The 20,110-nt window shown below is 45.7% G+C and overlaps 1 protein-coding gene across 1 annotated transcript in view; it reads left to right on the top strand.

Annotated features, from left to right (window-relative positions):
* LOC145356030 (breakpoint cluster region protein) overlaps nt 1–20,110 on the top strand; it is a 406,846-nt gene that overhangs the window by 186,534 nt on the left and 200,202 nt on the right. Inside the window, exons 6-7 of the mRNA XM_080208612.1 lie at nt 11,795–11,855; nt 12,121–12,173. Coding sequence (XP_080064738.1) covers nt 11,795–11,855; nt 12,121–12,173 — 114 coding nt within the window. The remainder of the gene's footprint in view (nt 1–11,794; nt 11,856–12,120; nt 12,174–20,110) is intronic.

Below are 20,110 nucleotides of genomic sequence, written 5' to 3'. Positions count from 1 at the left end.
TGCTTATAGCATGCTGCTACTGTTGTTTGGAGTACAAAGAAACCTGTGTTTTAGCTTCATTAGGTTGGCACCTCAGTTCGAGGTCTGCCTGGTGCTGTTCTTGGCACGCTCCATGATGCCCCTTATTGAACTAGTATTGGTCCCATCATCTGCTGGCTCCTCCCTCCACCACCACCATCTATGCTGACCCCCAGCCTCTCCAAAGAAATCCCTACTCTTTCTCCTCCATCCCATTCTGCTCAAAACACTCCAATGCTCTCCTCCCATCATCAAAAGACCAGTTGTTGAGGCCATGGAATGACTGAGACTTGGACCTGTAAGCAAAGCCAGAGATTCTGGGAGTCAGGAAGCAAAACTGGGAGTACCCAGGTATCTCAGGCTCTATCCACCAAGTGAAATCACCGCTTAAATCAGGAAATGCAGGCACCCCTCACCACTAACCAGAATGCTATCACCTTCACCTAATGGATGTGAGGGCTTCCTGGATTCAAGTGTCAGGTTAACTTTCTTCCCTACAGTGAAAACATAAGAACTAGGAGCAGGAGTAGGCCATCTGGCCCCTTGAGCCTGCTCCGCCATTCAATAAGATCATGGCTGATCTTTTCATGGACTCAGTCCCACTTACCTGCCTGCTCAGCATAAACCTTACTGTTCAAAACTCTGTCTATCTTTGCCTTAAAAGCATTCAACAAGGTAACCTCAACTGTTTCACTGGGCAGGGAATTTCACAGATTCACAACCCTTTGGGTGAAGCGGTTTCTCCTCGGCTCAGTCCTAAATCTGCTTCCCTTTATTTTACCCCCTAGTTCTAGTTTCATCCACAGCCTACCTGCTTCCATTTATCTATTCCCTTCATAATTTGATGTATTTCCAAAAGATCCCCCCCCCAATTCTAATGAATATAGTCTCAGAATCACCTCATAGGTCAACCCTCTCAACTCCGGAATCAACCTAGTGAATCTCCTCTGCACCCCCTCCAGTGCCAGTATATCCTTTCTCAAGTAAGGAGACCTCCAGGTGTGGCCTCACCAGCACTTTTTACAGCTGCACCATAACCTCGCTGTTTTTAAACTCCACCCCTCTAGCGATGAAGGACAGCATTCATTTGCCTTCATAATTACTTGTTGCACCCGCAAACCAACTTTTTGTGATTCATGCACGAGGACACCCAGGTCCCTCTGCGCAGCAGCATGCTACAATTTTTTTATCATTTATTTAATAGCCCATTTTGCTTTTATTCCTGCCAAAAATGGATGACTTCACTTTTACCAACATTTTACTCCATCTGCCAGACCCTTCCCCACTCACTTAAGCTATCTCTATCTCTTTGCAGACTTTCTCCTCTGGACACTTTGCTGTGTTATCTGCGAACTTTGACACAATACATTTGGTCCAACTCCAAATCATCCATGTAAATTGGAAACGATTGCGGTCCCAACACTGATCCGTGAGGCACACCACTAGTCACTGATCGCCAAATAGAAAACAACCATTTACCCCCATTCTTTGCTTTCTGTCAGTTGATCAATCCTCTTTCCATGCTAATACATTACCAGTAATGCCTTGCACCTTTATCTTATGCAGCTGTCTTTTGTGCGGCATCTTGTCGGATGCCTTCTGGAAATCCTGGTACACCACATCCACCGGTTCCCCCTTGTCCACTACGGTGGTAATGTCCTCAAAGAATTCCAGTAAATTAGTTAAACATGACCTGACTTTCGTGAACCTGTGCTGCATGTTCCCAATGGGACATTTCCCATCCAAATGTCTTGCTATTTCTCCCTTGATGATGGATTCAGGCATTTTCCCCAATACAGAAGTTAAGTTAAGTTGAGGTGGTTTTCGTTAGAAAGAAGAAGGTTGAGAGGTGATCTAATTGCGGCATACAAGATGATCAGAGGGTTAGATAGGGTGGATAGTGAGAACCTTTTTCCTCGGATGGTGGCGGCTAACAAGAGGGGACATAGCTTTAAATTAAGGGGTGGTAATTATAGGACGGATGTCAGGTAGGTTCTTTACTCAGAGGGTAGTAAGGGCATGGAATGCCCTGCCTGCAGCAGTTGTGGAATTGCCAATTTTAAGGGCGTTCAAATGGTCAGTGGATAGGCATATGGGTAACATTGGAATAGTTTAGGTTAGAGGGTCATTAGATTGGTTCCACTGGTCGGTGCAACATCGAGGGCCGGAGGGCCTGTACTGCGCTGTAATGTTCTACATTCTATAAGCTAATGGCCTATAGTTACCCATCTTTTGTCTATCTCCTTTTTTAAAAACGGCGTCACATTTGCTGCTTCCAGTCTGCCTGAACCGCCCCAGAGCCCAATGAATTTTGGTAAATTACCACTAAAGATTGACACTTGTCTATCTTTAGCCCCATTACCTTGCCCAACACTACTACTACAGTGATAATGATCGTTTCTAGATCCTTACCTGCCGTAGCCACCTTGTCATCAATTTTTGGCATGTTATTTATGTCTTCCACTGTGAAGACTGACACAAAATACCTGTTCAATGTGTCTGCCATTTCCTCATTTTCCATTTATACAGACATAGCATATCGTTCATAGAGAAGGAAACACGAGAGTACAGAATGTAGTGTTAGAGTTGTAGCTAGGATGTAGAGCCCAATCCATCAGGCAAACCAGCCTCCCATCCATTGACTCTATCTATACTTCCCACTGCCTTGGCAAAGCAGCCAGCATAATTAAGGACCATTCTCTCTTCTGTCGCCTTCCTTTGGGAAAAAGATACAAAAGTCTGCGACCACGTAGCAACCGACTCAAGAACAGCTTCTTCCCTGCTGCTGTCAGACTTTTGAATGGACTTACCTTGCATTAAGTTGATCTTTCTGTACTCCCTTGCCAAGACATTCTGTGCTGTCTTGTTTCCTTCTCTATGAATGGTATGTTTTGTCTGGATAGTGCGCAAGAAACAATACTTTTCATTGTATGTTAATACATGTGCAATAATAAATCAAATCAAAGAAAGATCAATTTAATGCAAGGTAGGTCCATTCAAACGTCTGATCGTAGCAAGGAAGAAGCTGTTCTTGAGTCGGTTGGTGTATGACCTTAGACTTTAGTCTATTTCCTGACAGGAGAAGGTGGAAGAGAGAATCTCTGGGGTGCATGGTGTCCAAAATTATGCTGGCTGCTTTGCTGAGGTGTAAACACAGTAAAAAGTCTGACAACACCAGGTTTTAGTCCAACCTATTTATTTGATAATATTCTCACAAGCTTTCGAGGGGTTACCCTCTTCGTCAGGTGAATGGAGAGTTCTGGCCTCAGACAGAGCATATAAAGCACAGACAGTTTAGAGATTACTGATTAAAATGCGAATCCCTACACCTAACCTGCTGTTCAAGACCTGAAGTGGCTGACAATGTGAGTGGTAGGAGCACTGATCACAGTTTAAAGAGATGTGTATTGTCTCCAGACAGTACAGTAAGTGAGGTTTTGCAAACCCAGGCAAGTCACGGGGGTTACAGATAGTGCAACATGAACCCAAGATCCCTGTTGAGACCGTCCTCATGTGTGCGGAACTTGGCGAACACTTCAGTGGTCACGGGCATTCAGCCTCTGACCTTCGGGTAAGCATTCTCCAAGGCGGCCTTCACAACACACGACAGCGCAGAGTCGCTGAGCAGAGACTGATAGCCAAGTTCCGCACACATGAGGACGGTCTCAACAGGGATCTTGGGTTCATGTTGCACTATCTGTAACCCCCGTGACTTGCCTGGGTTTGCAAAACCTCACTTACTGTACTGTCTGGAGACAATACACATCTCTTTAAACTGTGATCAGTGCTCCTACCACTCACATTGTCAGCCACTTCAGGTCTTGAACAGCAGGTTAGGTGTAGGGATTCGCATTTTAATCAGTAATCTCTAAACTGTCTGTGCTTTATATGCTCTGTCTGAGGCCAGAACTCTCCATTCACCTGACGAAGAGGGTAACCCCTCGAAAGCTTGTGAGAATATTATCAAATAAATAGGTTGGACTAAAACCTGGTGTTGTCAGACTTTTTACTGTGTTTACGCCAGTCCAACGCCGGCATACCCACATCATTGCTGAGGTGTAGACAGAGTCAATGGATGAGAGGCTGGTTTGCATGATGGATTGGGCTACGTTTGTGATCTTTTGTAGTTTCTTGCAGTCTTGGGCAGCGCAGGAACCATACCAAGCTGTGATATAGCCAGAAAGAATGCTTTCTATGGTGTATCTGTAAATGTTGGTGAGAGTCATTGTTGACATGTCAAATTTCCTTAGTCATCTAAAAAAGTAGAGGCTTTGGGGGCTTTCTTAACTATGGTGTCAGCGTAGTGGACCAGGGCAGGTTTTTTTTATATCTGGATGCCTAAACCTTGAAGCTCTCGACCCTTCCGTCGCCATTGATGTAGAAATGGGCATGTTCTCTACTACGCTTCCTGAAATTGATGAAAATCTCCTTCATTTTGTCGACATTGAGAGAGATTAGTATTGCTGCACCAGTTCACCAGATTCTCTATCTCATTTTTTTTATTCATTCTTGAGACGTGGGCATCGCTGGCTGGCCATCATTTATTGCCCATCCCTAGCTGCCCTTGAAAAGGTGCTGGTGAGCTGCCTTCTTGAATTGCTGCAGTCCACGTTCTGTGGGTTGACCCACAATGCTGTTAGGGAGGGAATTCCAGGATTTTGACCCAGCGATTGAGGGAGTGGCGATACATTTCCATGTCAGGTGGGTGAGTGGCTTAGAGGGGAACTTGCAGGTGGTGGTGTTCCCATTTATCTACTGCCCTTGTCCTCCTAGATGTAAGCGGTCGTGAATTACTGCATTCTGTCTCGTCATTGTTTGAGATCTGACCCACTATGGTAGTGTCATCAGTAAACCTGAAAATCAACTTGGAAGGGTATTTGCCACATAGTCATAGGTGTACAAGGAGTATAATAAGGGCTGAGAACACAGCCTTGTAGGTGTTGAGAATTATCGTGGAGGAGGTGTTGTTGCCTATCCTTACCAATTGTGGTCTGTGGGTTAGTAACTTCAGGATCCAGTGGCAGAGAGAGGAGCAGAGGCCCAGGCCATGGAGTTTGGAGATGAGTTTCCTGGGAATAATGGTGTTGAAAGCTATAGTCAATAAATAGGAGTCTGACATAGTGCCTTCTGACACCGGCTGAAATTGATTTGTGCTGTGACTAGCACTCCATAATGATGGATGTCGGAGTCACCTTGGCTTTCCTTTGGTACTGGAATGATGGTTGTCTTTTTGAAGCGGATAGGGATCTCAGATTGTTGTAAAGAGCCGATGAAGTTGTCTGCGAATACCGTCAGCTGATCCATGCAGGATCTGAGTGCCCGTCTGGTTATCCCATCAGACCAATTGCTTTCCATGGGTTGACCTTTGAGAAAGCTGCGCTGACATCTGCAATGATAACCCCAGATACAGGTTCTTCCAGGGTGGAGGGCGTGCTGTCGTTGACCTCTTGCTCAAAACAGGCGTAGAATGCAATGAGTTCATCAGAAAGGGGTGCACTGAAGCTGGCAATTTTACGTGCCTTAATTTTGTAGCCTGTTATGTCTTGCAGACCTTTGCCATAGTCGGCAGGGATCCATGTGGCTAGCTTGGGACTCTAGCTTGGTTCTGTACTGTTTTTTGTCATCTTTGATGGGTCTCCTTAGATTATATCTGGCTTTCTTGTATAGGTCAGTGTCGCCTGATTTGAATGCCTCAGACCTGGACTTCAGCAAACAGTGGATATCCCTATTCATCCATAGTTTCCATTTGGGAAAGATGCTTCTTTGGCACACAGTCTTCTACACACTTACTAATGAAGTCAGTTACTGTCGCAATGTGTTCGTTCAGGCTGGTTGCACAGCCTGAATACTGAACAGTCACACTGGAAATCATCCAATTCCTCAGACCAACATTGCACGACTTTCTTTGATGGATTTTCCCCGTTTTGGTTTTTGCTTGTAAGCCGGGAGCAGGAGCACAGCCTTGTGGCCTGGTTTGCCAAGTGTGGGTGGGCAATAGAGTGGTAGGCATGTTTGATATTTGTGTGGTAGTGATCTAGGATGTTTGGGCCTCATGGAACAGAAGACGTGGTGGTAAATTGGTAGCACGCTTGGCCTGTTTGAATTCTCCGGCTGCGATGAACAAGGCCTCAGGATGTTTCGTCTCAAGGTGAAGTGCCCTTTGGCTTGTTTTTATGTGCTTTTGAATCCTAATACCTCCATTAATAACATCTCCTGCGTTCTCCAAGCTTTTAACTTGGTTCATACTTTTTCATGTCGCTGAAGCCTCCTCCCCACATGCTAACTTGGTGCTTTGCTTCCCATTAACCATTATATAGAACATAGAACACTACAGCACAAACAGGCCCTTCGGCCCACAAGTTGCACCGATTACATCTATACCTACCAAGCCATAGAACTATCTGTAACTTCCAATGCCATTAGATCCCCTAGACTCATCCAGAAGTCTTTTAAAAGACCCCAGCGAGTTCGCCTCTACCACCACCGACGGCAGCCGATTCCACTCACTCACCACCCTCTGAGTGAAAAACTTACCCCTAACATCTCCTCTGCACTTGCTTCCCAGCACCTTAAACCTGTGTCCTCTCATAGCGATCATTTCAGCCCTGGGAAATAGCCTCTGAGAATCCACCCTATCTATTCCTCTCAGCATTTTATAAACCTCTATCAGGTCGCCTCTCAACCTTTGTCTCTCCAGGGAGAAGACACCTAGCTCCCTCAACCTATCTTCATAAGGCATGCCTCCCAATCCAGGCAACATCCTTGTAAATCTCCTCTGAACCCTCTCAGCAGCTTCCACATCCTTCCTGTAGTGAGGCGGGAAGTTATACTTCCCGTAATATTACCCTTCCCTTCCCCCCCCACTTGCTAGTTTAAAGTCCTTGTGACCACCCGATTTATCCTTTCCACGAGAACACTGGTCCCAGATTGGTTCAGGTGAAGACCGTCCCAACGGTACAGATCCCTCCTGTTCTGATACTGATGCCAATGCTCCATGAAATGAAACCCCTCTTTCCCGCATTACTCCTTTAGCCACGTGTTTACTTCACCAATTTTCTCATCCTGATGCCAATTCGCACTTGGCCCGGATAGTAATCCAGAGATTATAAACCTTGAGGACCTGTTCTTTAATTTAGCTCCTGGTGCCTGATAATCGCCATATAGACCTCTTTCCTAGTCTTGCCTATGTTCTTCGACTCAACATGGACCACAACAACTGGATCCTCCTCTCCCACTCCAATAACCTTTCAAACCGGTCAGAGGGGGCACCTGGCAGGCAACATACTATGCAGGATTCTCAATCCTGCTAACAGAGGGTGATATCAATCTCCCTAATTGAACAATACCCCATAACTACCACTTGGCTTTTTGCTCCCCCCTTCTAAATGGTCTCCTGTGCTACAGTGCAGAGGTTGGCTAGCTCATTCTCCCTGCAGCCCTTTTCCTCATACAGACAGGGAGCACATACCTCATATCTGTTGAACAAAGTCAAGAACTGAGGCTTCTCTGCTCCTGAATTCAGGATCTCTCTACCCGCCTCACTTGTAGTCACATCCTGATCACTGACTGAATTAGAGGTACTTAATCTACCAGGTGTGACCACCTCCTGAAGCAAAGTGTCCAGGTAACTCCCGCTCCCAGATATACCTGCAGTGTCTGACACTCAGATTCCAGCTCATCAATTCTGAGCCGAAGCCCTTCAATCAACCAACACTTGCTGCAGATGTGGTCACTGCAGCTCGCAATGGGCTCTGCCAGCTCCCACATCGTACAGGTACAATGTGTGCACCTTTGACTCCAACTCAACAACCCTGAATTGCAGACATTGCAGACCTGGGTGTCCAGGATCACAGTGCTGCACTTCGGGCACTGCACCTGCACTGTGATCCCTATACAAACCTGTTTTATTCATTTAAATTGTTGGTGGATGCATTCAATCAACTAAGCTTTTTCTGTTTTACTTAGTTACCTAATCTAGTTTAAGGTGTAATTAGATTAAATTAAGTGTTAACCTGGTTCACAAACCATTACAAAAGGAAAGAATTACTCTATCCTCCTTCCTCTGTACCAAAGCCCCAAATTGGCAACACAACTCTGTCCTGCAGCCATGGTTGGCCCCTAAGTTGTTAATGGGTACAAACCTGGCAGTGATGCCAATGAATGCCAATGATGGCAATGCTTTCTTCTCTTCAAGAGAATTATTACTTATGTAATAATGCTAGGAGTGTGACTGGCAAAACAGATGAACTGAAGGCAATAATGTTCGAAAGGAAGTTGGAAGTGGTGGCGGTGACAGAGACTTGGTTAAAGGAAGGGCAGGACTGGCAGTTGAATGTTCCCGGGTATAAGTGCTTCAGGCGTGATAGGGGAGGGTCGCAGAGAGGTGGGGGAGTGGCGTTGTTAGTTAAGGATTGCATCATAGCAGTGCAGAGGGAGGGAGGAATAGAGGATATAGGAATCGAGTCGCTATGGGTGGAGTTGAGGAATAGGAAGGGAGATGTTACTATGTTGGGTGTGTACTACAGACCGCCCAACAGCCTGAGGGCTGTGGAAGAAGGGATAAGCAGGGACATTCTAGATAAGTGCAGGAAGAATAGGGTGGTGGTAGTGGGAGATTTTAATCTCCCTGGGGTAGACTGGAAGGTGCCAAGATCAGAGGGTGCTGACGGGGAGGAATTTGTACAGTGTGTAATGGAAGGATCCCTGGAGCAGTATGTGGATAGCCCGACCAGGGAGGGGGCTATACTGGACTTGGTTCTGGGGAATGAGCCTGGGCAGGTGGTTGACGTTGAAGTAGGAGAGCAGGTGGCTAACAGTGACCACAACTCTGTCTGGTTTAAGATATTAATGGATAAAGATGAAGCCTGTCCTAAGGGGAGGGTGTTAAACTGGGGGAGGGCTAGATACAACCGGATTAGGCAGGATCTTAAAGATACGGACTGGGGTAAGCTGCTTGATGGCAGGCCGACGCTGGGTATGTGGGAGTCTCTCAAGGGAAAACTAAAATCTTTGCAGGAAAGGCACGTGCCGGTCAAGAGGAAGGATGGGAAGGGTAGGATTAGAGAGCCGTGGGTAACTAGGGATATTGAGGACCTGGTCAGGAGGAAGAGGGAGGCGTACATTAGATCTAGGCATTTGAGGACAGAGATAGCGTTAGAAGAATACAGAGAATGTAGGAGAGAACTTAAAAGGGGCATCAGAAAGGCAAAAAGGGGCCATGAAATGGCTTTGGCGGGTAGGATTAAAGAAAATCCTAAGGCATTTTACTCCTATGTTAGAAATAAAAGGATGGTTAGAGGGAAGATTGGCCCTCTCAGGGACAGAGGAGGGGAACTATGCTTGGAGCCTGGGGGAATGGGGGAGATCCTGAATGAATACTTTGCGTCGGTATTCACGCAGGAGAGGGGCCTGATGTCTGGTGCTGTGCTTGAGGAGTTTGAGGATCCGTTGAGGGATATAGTCATCACGAGGGAAGAAGTGTTGGGACTCTTAGACAGTATAAAGACGGATAAATCTCCAGGGCCTGATGGCATCTATCCCAGGCTGTTAAGGGAGGTGAGGGATGAAATTGCTGGGCCTCTGACGCAAATCTTTGTCTCTTCTTTGGACACAGGTGAGGTCCCAGAGGACTGGCGCATTGCAAATGTAGTACCGTTGTTTAAGAAGGGTCAGAGGGATAACCCAGGGAATTATAGGCCGGTGAGCTTGACTTCAGTTATAGGCAAGCTAATGGAGAGGATCCTCAAGGATAGGATGTATGAACATCTGGAGCGCTGCAATCTGATCAGGGATACGCAGCATGGCTTCGTTACAGGGAGGTCATGCCTTACGAATCTAGTGGAATTTTTTGAAGAGGTGACAAAAACGGTTGACGAAGGACAAGCCGTTGATGTTGTCTATATGGATTTCAGTAAGGCGTTTGACAAGGTCCCTCATGGTAGGCTGATAGAAAAGGTGAAGGCTCATGGGATACAAGGCCAGGTATGTAGATGGGTGGAGAACTGGCTTGGGAGGAGGAGACAGCGAGTAGTAGTGGAAGGCTCCTTTTCCAACTGGAGGCCTGTCACCAGTGGTGTGCCGCAGGGCTCGGTACTTGGACCTCTTCTATTTGTGGTATATATTAATGACTTGGAAGAGGGGGTAGGTGGTGTGATCAGCAAATTTGCTGATGACACCAAGATGGTTGGATTGGCGGGTACTGAGGAGCAGTGCCTGGCAATGCAACAGGACATAGACAGGCTGGTAGATTGGGCAGATAGATGGCAAATGGAATTTAATCCGGAGAAATGCGAGGTGATGCACTTTGGCCGGAATAATGTGGAGGGGAGTTATACGATAAAAGGTAGAACTATCCGGAGTATAGATACGCAGAGAGACCTGGGGGTGCAAGTGCATAAGTCCCTGAAGGTGTCGGTACAGGTGCAGAATGTGATGAGGAAAGCGTATGGTATGTTAGCCTTCATAGGAAGAGGTATAGAATATAAGAGTAGGAGTTTGATGTTGCAGTTGTATAGAACGTTGGTTAGGCCTCACTTGGAGTACTGCGTCCAGTTCTGGTCGCCGTACTACCGGAAGGATGTAGAGATCCTGGAGAGAGTGCAGAGGAGATTTACCAGGATGTTGCCTGGTATGGAAGGGCTGTCTTACGAGGAAAGATTGGATGAACTTGGGCTGTTTTCCCTTGAGAGACGTCGGCTAAGGGGGGATCTAATAGAGGTTTATAAGATTATGAAGGGGATAGATAGAGTAAATGGTGGTAAGCTTTTTCCGCTACAAGAAATGGATAGAACGAGGGGTCACGGGCTTAGGGTGAGGGGGGCTAGGTATAAGACAAATATTAGAGGGCAGTTTTTCACGCAAAGGGTAGTGGGGGTGTGGAATGCACTGCCGAGTAAGGTGGTGGAAGCAGGCACGCTAGGGTTGTTTAAGAGTCACTTAGACAGCCATATGAGCGGGCTACATATAGGGGGATATAGTAGGCCTTACTGAACATTGTAGGCTTGGGAATACGTTTTGCCTCAGGAATGTTAGTCTTTGCCTGTTTAATAATGAATTTTTTTGTCTCCACAGGCATTTAAGTCCAGCAAGGGGCATGCAGGTGGCAGGTTGTAGTGGGCTGCTCTTGGATGTTGCTTCGGGAGTTGCCTATTGCTTCATGTCGTTAGTGTGCTTAAACTGGACCATCTCGAGGGCAACATGACAGCTCAGAGACTATCTCTGTTGCTGTGCGGACACATGGATTTGGGCCTGTGTCTGTGGGAGTTTGCACGTTCTCCCCGTGGTTGCGTGGGTTTCCTCCGGGTGCTCCGGTTTCCTCCCACATCCCCCAAAGATGTGCTTTTAGGCTGATTGATTGGGTACTAAAATTGTCCCTAAATTGGACCTCCCTGATCCTCGCACGTTAGGCGTAGACTAAAATCATGAATAGGTCACTGAGATAGTAGGATGGCGGCGCGGGCTCGTTGGGCCGAAGGGCCTGTTTCCCGTGCTGTGTTGTTCTTTGTTCTTTGTTCTTTGTAATATGTGTTACCTGTTGTAAGTTCGGTGTGAGTTCTCCATTAAGTGTATTATTCTATGTTGATTTTTGGAAGTGTATCTTTGAGGGCAATGGTGTAAGAAATCTGCTTAAAATTTTGTATTATGTTGTGTTTATTCCAACCTTCTCGCGCATTGTTGTTAACTTTCCTGGTTACCATTTTTCTTCCTCACATCAATTCTCTTCCCATATTCTAATACTGTTCCATGTAACTGTTAAAAGTATATCCTTATGTTTCAGAATTTAAAGGTCAGGAGTTCAAAAGACCTAAAAGATCAAAACACAAAAAACTCTCTAGAAGGTATGGTATTCCAATTTTTTGAGAAAAATAAGTGGAAAACTTACTTTAATGATTATTAAATTTAAAGTTTATTTGAGTTACCAATGCCTATGAAATGGTAATCCAATTGCAGAAGGGCTGAAATTGGAAAACAAATATTGAAAAAACTGGAAATATTAAGTAAAATAGATCTGAGAAATTGTATTTGAAAAATGTTTATTGTTTTCTCAAGTGTTGTCTGTTTTGAGTATGTTGCTTATTTTATTGTTATTCTCTCTGCCTCCAGCTCTTCTGTATAAGCCTGTTGACCGTGTCACCCGAAGCACACTTGTCCTCCATGTAAGTACAGCAATTCTGTGCAATAAGTTGCTGCTGTGTCAATCCGTGCTATTAATTCATATTATTTCCAGTCAGTGATAACCATTAGAGCAAGAGTATTACTATGAATTGAAACAATTTTGTACCTAAGTGCAATGATCAGGCATCGTAACTGCATGGAGTTAGGCAGACAGTAAGAAATAATAGACTGGCATTGTTTGCTAGTAAAATTCACAAAAACCAATCAGTCTCAGATTAAAAATGAATAATCGATCCAGCAACAATTGCCATTTATGGAAGAGAGTTCTGAACTTTTACCCCCCCTTTGTATGTAGAAGTGCTTCTTAATTTCACTTCTGAAAGGTCTGGCTTTAATTTTTAAATTCTTTCTCCTAGTCTTAAACTCCCCAAACAGCTGAAACAGTTTCTCTCTTTCTGCCCCTTCTGTTAGAACATAGAACACTACAGCACAAACAGGCCCTTCGGCCCACGAGTTGCGCCGATCACATCAACACCTACCAATCTATAGACCTATCTATAACCCCCAATCCCATTAAATTCCATATACTCATCCAGAAGTCTTTTAAAAGACCCCAGCGAGTTCGCCTCCACCACCACTGACGGCAGTCGATTCCATTCACTCACTACCCTCTGAGTGAAAAACTTACCCCTAACACCACTTCTGTACTTGCCTCCCCGCACCTTCAATCTGTGTCCTCTCATAGTGACCATTTCAACCCTGGGAAATAGCCTCTGAGAATCCACCCTATCAATTCCACTCAACATTTTATAAACTTCTATCAGGTCGCCTTTCAACCTTCGTCTCTCTAGGGAAAAGAGTCCCAGCTCCCTCAACCTAACTTCATAAGGCATGCCTCCCAGTCCAGGCAACATCCTTGTAAATCTCCTCTGTACCCTTTCAATAGCTTCTACATTCTTCCTATAGTGAGGCGACCAGAACTGCGCACAGTACTCCAAATGAGGCCTGACAAGGGTCTTATAAAGTTGCAGCATTACCTCCCAATTCCTAAACTCAATCCCTCAATTAATGAAGGCCAGTACACCATATGCCTTCTTGACCAGATCCTCCACCTGCGAGGCCGATTTAAGAGTCCTGTGGACCCGGACCCCAAGATCCTTCTGCTCTTCAACACTACTAAGACTCCTGCCCTTGATAGTGTACTCGTTCATCCCATTGGTTCTGCCAAAATGGATGACTACACATTTATCTGTGTTGAAGTCCATCTGCCACTTCTCCGCCCAGTCCTGCATCCTATTTATGTCCTGCTGCAACTTTTGACATCCTTCCAGACCATCCACAACACCACCGACCTTCGTGTCATCAGCGAACTTACTAACCCATCCCTCCACTTCCTCATCTAGGTCATTTATGAAAATGACAAACAGCAAGGGTCCTAGAACAGATCCCTGGGGCACTCCACTGGTGACTGACCTCCATGCTGAAAAAGACCCATCCACAACCGCTCTCTGCCTTCTGCAGGCAAACCAGTTCTGGATCCACAAGGCCAAAGCCCCTTGGATCCCATGGCCTCTCACCTTCTCAAGAAGTCTTGCATGGGGGACCTTATCAAACGCCTTGCTGAAGTCCATGTACACCACGTCCACTGCACTTCCTTCGTCAATGTGTTCAGTCACATTTTCGAAGAACTCAACCAGGCTCGTAAGGCATGACCTGCCCTTGACAAAACCATGCTGACTATTCTGATCATGACTATTTCTGTTCCTCTCAATATTTTGAAAACTTCAATCAAATCACCACTTAGCCTCCTAAATTCCAAGGAATACAACCCTAGTTTGTGCAATCTCTGTTTGTAATTTAATACATGGAGATAATCATCAATCTAGTAAACCTGTCCAACACTCATAAGACCAGTATGTCTTTCTTTAGGTGTGGTACTCAGAATAGTTCATAGTTCTCCAGGTGTGGTCTAACTGGGGCTTTGTATAGCTGAAGTATATGTATTCCAGTCCTCGAGGTATAAAAGCCAGCATTCCATTAGCATTTTTAGTTATTTTCGATGGCAAGTTCATAACGTTTTAGTGATCTAGGATGACTGTTTTTTAAAGCTTGTAACTTTGGGAGATCTTTCTTCAGCCTCTATCACAACCTCCTTGTCTTGCTTCATCACCACATGCTGGTAATCATTCCTTCCTTATAGGTTCATCTCTTATTTCTGCTCAATTACCTCTCTCAGGAATTAAGGAGAATGGGGAGTGGTCAGGAAAATTAAACTGAGGCAGCAGATTATAGTAAGATCATATTGAATTGAGGAGCAGGCCCGAGAGACTGTATAGCCTATAGCTGCTCATATTTCTTATCTTATGTACTACCTGGATCTCCACGTCTGTTCGGAGTGCCATTGTTTACAGCTTTTCATGACTTACAAAGTACCCAGTTCACTCCTTCTGAGGACCAAAGTGGATGACCTCACATTTACATTGAAATCCATTCACCAAAGCTTTATACATTCCCTTAATCTATCAATGAGTAGGACTTCCGAGGAGTGGCAATCACAGCTGAATTGCTCCCAATCAGGCGCTACACATTTTTTGCCCAACCTCTTATCAGGGCTTAGTGAGCATTGAGCAAGTAGAGTCCTTGGGGCCCTCAGTTCAGGGCAGCAGCATTGGGAAAGGTTAAGCTGCACCCCCTTTTTATGGCATTATCTGCAATAAAGCACATATATTTAAATATCCTAGCCACTTTGATAAGCCAGGGAAAAGATAAATATGTACGTTGGTGGGTGTGGCCTTAGGGTGGTCAGGGTGGAGAGGAGTAAGATGGGTTTAGGAACTGGGGAGGATGGGCTGGGGGGGTTCGGAAGGGTTTGTGGAGGGTGCAGGGAGGTAAGCGGGAAGTGGATTGGTACTCGGAGTCATTGGTGGGGAATGGTAGTCAGGCAATCAGGAGGAGAGTCATTGGGGTAGGTTTAGTTGAGGTGGTGAGAGTAGCTGTGGGGGGGAGTCAGGGGGATTTAGTCGGGTTGGGTAGTGAACAGGGAATGTTAGAGGGGAGTGCATAGTTGTGGGGCTGAGGCTAATCAGGAGTGGGGGTAGTAAGAGGGTTGGGTTGTGAGTAGTCTATGGGTTGGCAGGGGTGGGGGGGGTGATGGTTAGCCGTGGTAGGATGTAGTTGGGAGACCTGGTTGTACTGGGTACTTTTCCTGGGTAATCATAGAATCCCCTATATTGCAGAAGGAGGCCATCTGGCTCATCGAGTCTGCACCGGCCACACTCCCACTCGGGTTGAATCCGTCATCAAGGAGGAAATAGCGAGGCGTCTTGAGGGGAACTGCTTGATAGAGCAGACGCAGCACGGTTTCCTTAAAGGGAAGCCGTGTCTGACAAATTTACTGGAGTTCTATGAGGATGTGTCTAGGGCGGTGGATAGAGGAGAGCCGGTGGATGTGGTCTTTCTGGATTTTCAGAAGGCGTTTGACAAGGTACCTCACAAGAGGTTATTGCAGAAGGTCAGGGGGCATGGAGTTGGGGGTAGGGTGTTAGCATGGATAGAGGACTGGTTGTCAAATAGGAGGCAGAGAGTGGGGGTCAATGGATACTATTCGGATTGGCGGATGGTGACTAGTGGAGTGCCCCAGGGGTCGGTGCTGGGGCCTCAGCTATTTACCATTTATATAGATGATCTGGAGGAGGGAACCGAGTGTAGGGTGTCGAAATTTGCTGATGACACCAAAATTGGTGGAAAGGCAAATTGTGCGGAGGGTGTGGAGAGTCTACAGAAGGATCTAGATAGGCTGGGCGAATGGGCCAGGAAATGGCAAATGGAATTTAATGCTGGCAAGTGCAAGGTGATCCACTTTGGTAGGAATGATGGTAGGAAGAATTATTACTTACGTGGAGAAAAACTGCAGCAGGCGATGGTGCAGAGGGACCTCGGGGTCCTTGTGCATGAGTCGCAAAAACCCAGCTTGCAGGTGCAGCAGGTGGTCAGGAAGGCGAATGGGATGCTGGCCTTCATAGCGAGGGGGATTGAATATAAAAGTAGGGAGGTCTTGCTGCGGCTGTATAGGGCATTGGTGAGGCTGCAGCTGGAGTACTGTGTGCAGTTTTGGGCGCCGTACTTACTCAAGGATATTTTAGCCTTGGAGGGAGTGCAGAGGAGGTTTACTAGGCTGATGCCGGAGTTGAGGGGGTTGAGCTATGAGGAGAGGCTGAATAGATTAGGCTTGTACTCGTTAGAGTTTAGAAGAATGAGGGGAGATCTCATTGAGACGTATAAGATGATGAATGGGATGGATAGGATAGAGGTGGAGAGACTCTTCCCGCTCAGAAAGGATAGTAGGACTAGGGGGCATAGCCTCAAGATAAAGGGGGGGCGGTTTAGAACAGAGTTGAGGAGGAACTTCTTCACTCAAAGGGTGGTGAATCTCTGGAATTCTCTGCCCGTTGAAGTGGTGGAGGCTGCCTCGCTAAATATTTTTAAGACGTGGGTTGATGGGTTTTTGATGAGAGAGGGGATTAAGGGTTATGGGGAGAGGGCGGGAATGTGGAACTGAGCCACGACAGATCAGCCATGATCTTATTGAATGGCGGGGCAGGCTCGAAGGGCTAGTTGGCCTACTCCTGCTCCTATTTCTTATGTTCTTATATTCTGTTCCCTTAACCCCACATATTTACCCTGCTAATCTCCTTGATACTAAAATCAATTTAGCATAGCCAGTCAACCTAACCTGCACATCTTTAGACTGTGGGAGAAAACTGGAGCACCCGAAGGAAACCTACACAGATATGGGGAGAATGTGCAAACTCCACACACAGTCACCTAAGGCTGGAATTGAAACTGGGTCCCTGGCACTGAGGCAGCAGTGCAAATGACTGTGCCACCATACGACCCGTATGTGAAGAGTAAAAGGATGAGAAGTGAAGGGATAGGACCTATAAAAGGTGAAGGGGGAAACGTCTGCGTGGAACCGAAAGAAATGGCTGAGGTGCTTAATGCGTACTTTACCTCGGTATTCACGGTGGAAAGTGATCTGGGAGGTTGTACTACAGGTTTGCAGCAGACTGAAAAGATTGTGTGTATGGAGGTTAAGAAAGAGGATGTGTTGGAACTTTCAAATTCTATCAAGATAGATAAGTCACCGGGACCGGATGGGATGTACCCCAGGTTACTGTGGGAGGTGAGGGAAGCGATTGCACAGCCCCGGCGATGATCTTTGCATTGCCGATGGAGACGGGAGAGGTTCCAGAGGATTGCAGATGTGGTTCCTGTTTTCAAGAAAGGGAACATGGATAGCCTGGGAAATTACCGATCGGTGACTCTGTCCTCAGTGGTTGATAAGTTGATGGAGAGGATTCTGAGGGAAAAGATTTATGAGCATTTAGAGAAGTTTAGAATGATCAGAAATAGTCAGCACGGCTTTGTCAAGGGCAGGTCATGCCTTACGAGCCTAGTTGAGTTCTTTGAAAACGTGACTGAACACATTGACAAAGAAAGAGCGGTGGATGTGGTTTACATGGACTTCAGCAAGGCGTTTGATAAGGTCCCCCATGCAAGACTTCTTGAGAAGGTGAGAGGGCATGGGATCCAAGGGGCCTTGTGGATCCAGAACTGGCTTGCCTGCAGAAGGCAGAGAGTGGTAGTGGATGGGTCTTTTTCTGCATGGAGGTCGGTCACCAGTGGAGTGCCCCAGGGATCTGTTCTAGGACCTTTGCTGTTTGTCATTTTCATAAATGACCTGGATGAGGAAGTGGAGGGATGGGTTAGTAAATTCGCTGATGATATGAAGGTTGGTGGTGTTGTGGATAGTCTGGAGGGATGTCAGAAGTTGCAGCGTGACATAGGATGCAAGACTGGGAAGAGAAGTGGCAGATGGACTTCAATGCGGATAAACGTGTAATGGTCCATTTTGGCAGGACCAACGGGATGCAGGAGTGCAATATCAAGGGTAGGAGCCTTAGCAGTGTTGAGGAGCAGAAGGATCTTGGGGTCCGGGTCCATAGGACGCTCAAATCGGCCTCGCAGGTGGAGGATGTGGTCAAGAAGGCGTATGGTGTACTGGCTTTCATGAATCGAGGGATTGAGTTTAGGAGTCGGGAGGTAACACTGCAACTTTATAAGACCCTTGTCAGACCCCACTTGGAGTACTGTGTGCATTTCTGGTCGCCTCACTACAGGAAGGATGTGGAGGCTATTGAGAGGGTGCAGAGGAGATTTACAAGAATGTTGTCTGGATTGGGAGGCATACCTTATGATGATAGGTTGAGGGAGCTAGGTCTCTTCTCCCTGGAGTACGAAGGTTTAGAGGTGACCTGATAGAGGTTTATAAAATGTTGGGAGGAATAGATAGGGTGGATTCTCGGAGGCTATTTCCCAGGGCTGAAATGGTCACTTCAAGAGGACACAGGTTTAAGGTGCTGGGAAGCAAGTACGGAGGAGATGTTAGGGGTAAGTTTTTCACTCAGAGGGTGGTGAGTGAGTGGAATCGGCTGCTGTCAGTGGTGGTAGAGGCAAACTGACTGGGGGTCTTTTAAAAGACTTCTGGATGAGTATATGGGATCTAATGGGATTGGGAGTTACAGATAGTTCTACGGCTTGGTAGGTATAGATGTGATTGGCGCAACTTGTGGGCCGAAGGGCCTGATTATGCTGTAGTGTTCTATGTTCTATATCCTGCTAAGAGAATTGGAACTTGTAATATCCTATGTTAGGTGTTGTGGGTTTTAAACAAAAAAGATGTGGTTTGCATATATGGATTCAAACTAATAACAACAGATTTATTCCAGAAGGTCTTGACTGTACAGAGTAAAGTGAAAGTAAAACAGCAGCCTATGCAACACCCTAATGACATAATCATTAAATCATATGGTCAGCTTTTAAAGCAATATGCAAACACCTAAAAATATAACCCCTTTTTACTTCTGGGATTGTGATAAAAATTACTACTATGTTATACATAGGATCCGTAATACCCTAGACACAGTGCTATGCATCATTAATCATTATATACTGTCAATAAGAAAATACATCAAGAGGATGTCTATTTCTCTTGGGTTGTATATGACATTCTGGAATTTGACTGTCCTTGACTGTAGAAGTATAATGTGGAATTTCAGTACATGCTTCTTCTCTTGGAACTAATTCTGCAACGTTCTCACCGGTAGCAAAGCAGCAAAGACACAATCATCAGGCAACTCAAATTCAAATAAGTCTTCCGTAGTAGTATTCACAACACTAGGGATTAAAAAAGTTGGCACTGCTGCAGATGATTCTGAGAAATCATTTTGAGATGATAACAGTGGCATTGCTGAACCAGGTCATCTTCAGTTTGAACCATCTAAGAAAATGGCTGGTACCCATTTCTCACTCGTGGCATAATTACACACAAACCTTGTTGAAATGAGTGCTGTTTTGCCCTTACCCTCACCGAGCATCCTGATATGGTGGCTGAGACACTTTCATCTATGAAGTTTCTAGAGGTAACAACAAATCAAAACGTAGTTCTCAACTTTCCCTTTAAGAGGAGTAATGCAGGTGAACTTTAGGTAGTCGCATGAGTAGTATTCTCTATAAGATGCCAAAAAGATATTCACACAATGTGATAATGAACCTTGCTGTTTTGAAGGTTTGAAATAATGTTTCAAGGATTATATGAATCTTTCAGCTAATCCATTGGTTGTCAAATGGTAAGGCGTGAATTTTAAATGCTGAATGCCATTTATTTTGAGATAATCCTCAAACTCTTGTGAAGTAAACTGTGAACCATTATAGTCCAGGTTTACCTAATCTTGCAGAAATGTTGTCAAGTTTTTCAGTAGTTTGTTCGGATGTAGCAGATCTCAAGGTAACTTCTGGCATACCTTGAATGTGGCTCAATTATGATGAAGAACATGTAACCTTCAAATGAACTAGCGACATCTACGTGCAATGGCATTTTGAACCACTCCCAAGGATGTAAAGGAAACAGTGGTGGTGT

The sequence above is a fragment of the Carcharhinus amblyrhynchos genome, chromosome 20 (assembly GCF_965287045.1).
Source record: "Carcharhinus amblyrhynchos chromosome 20, sCarAmb.v2.hapA, whole genome shotgun sequence".
In the NCBI taxonomy this organism is placed as follows: Eukaryota; Metazoa; Chordata; class Chondrichthyes; order Carcharhiniformes; family Carcharhinidae; genus Carcharhinus; species Carcharhinus amblyrhynchos.
This window is presented reverse-complemented; position numbering and strand designations above follow the sequence as displayed.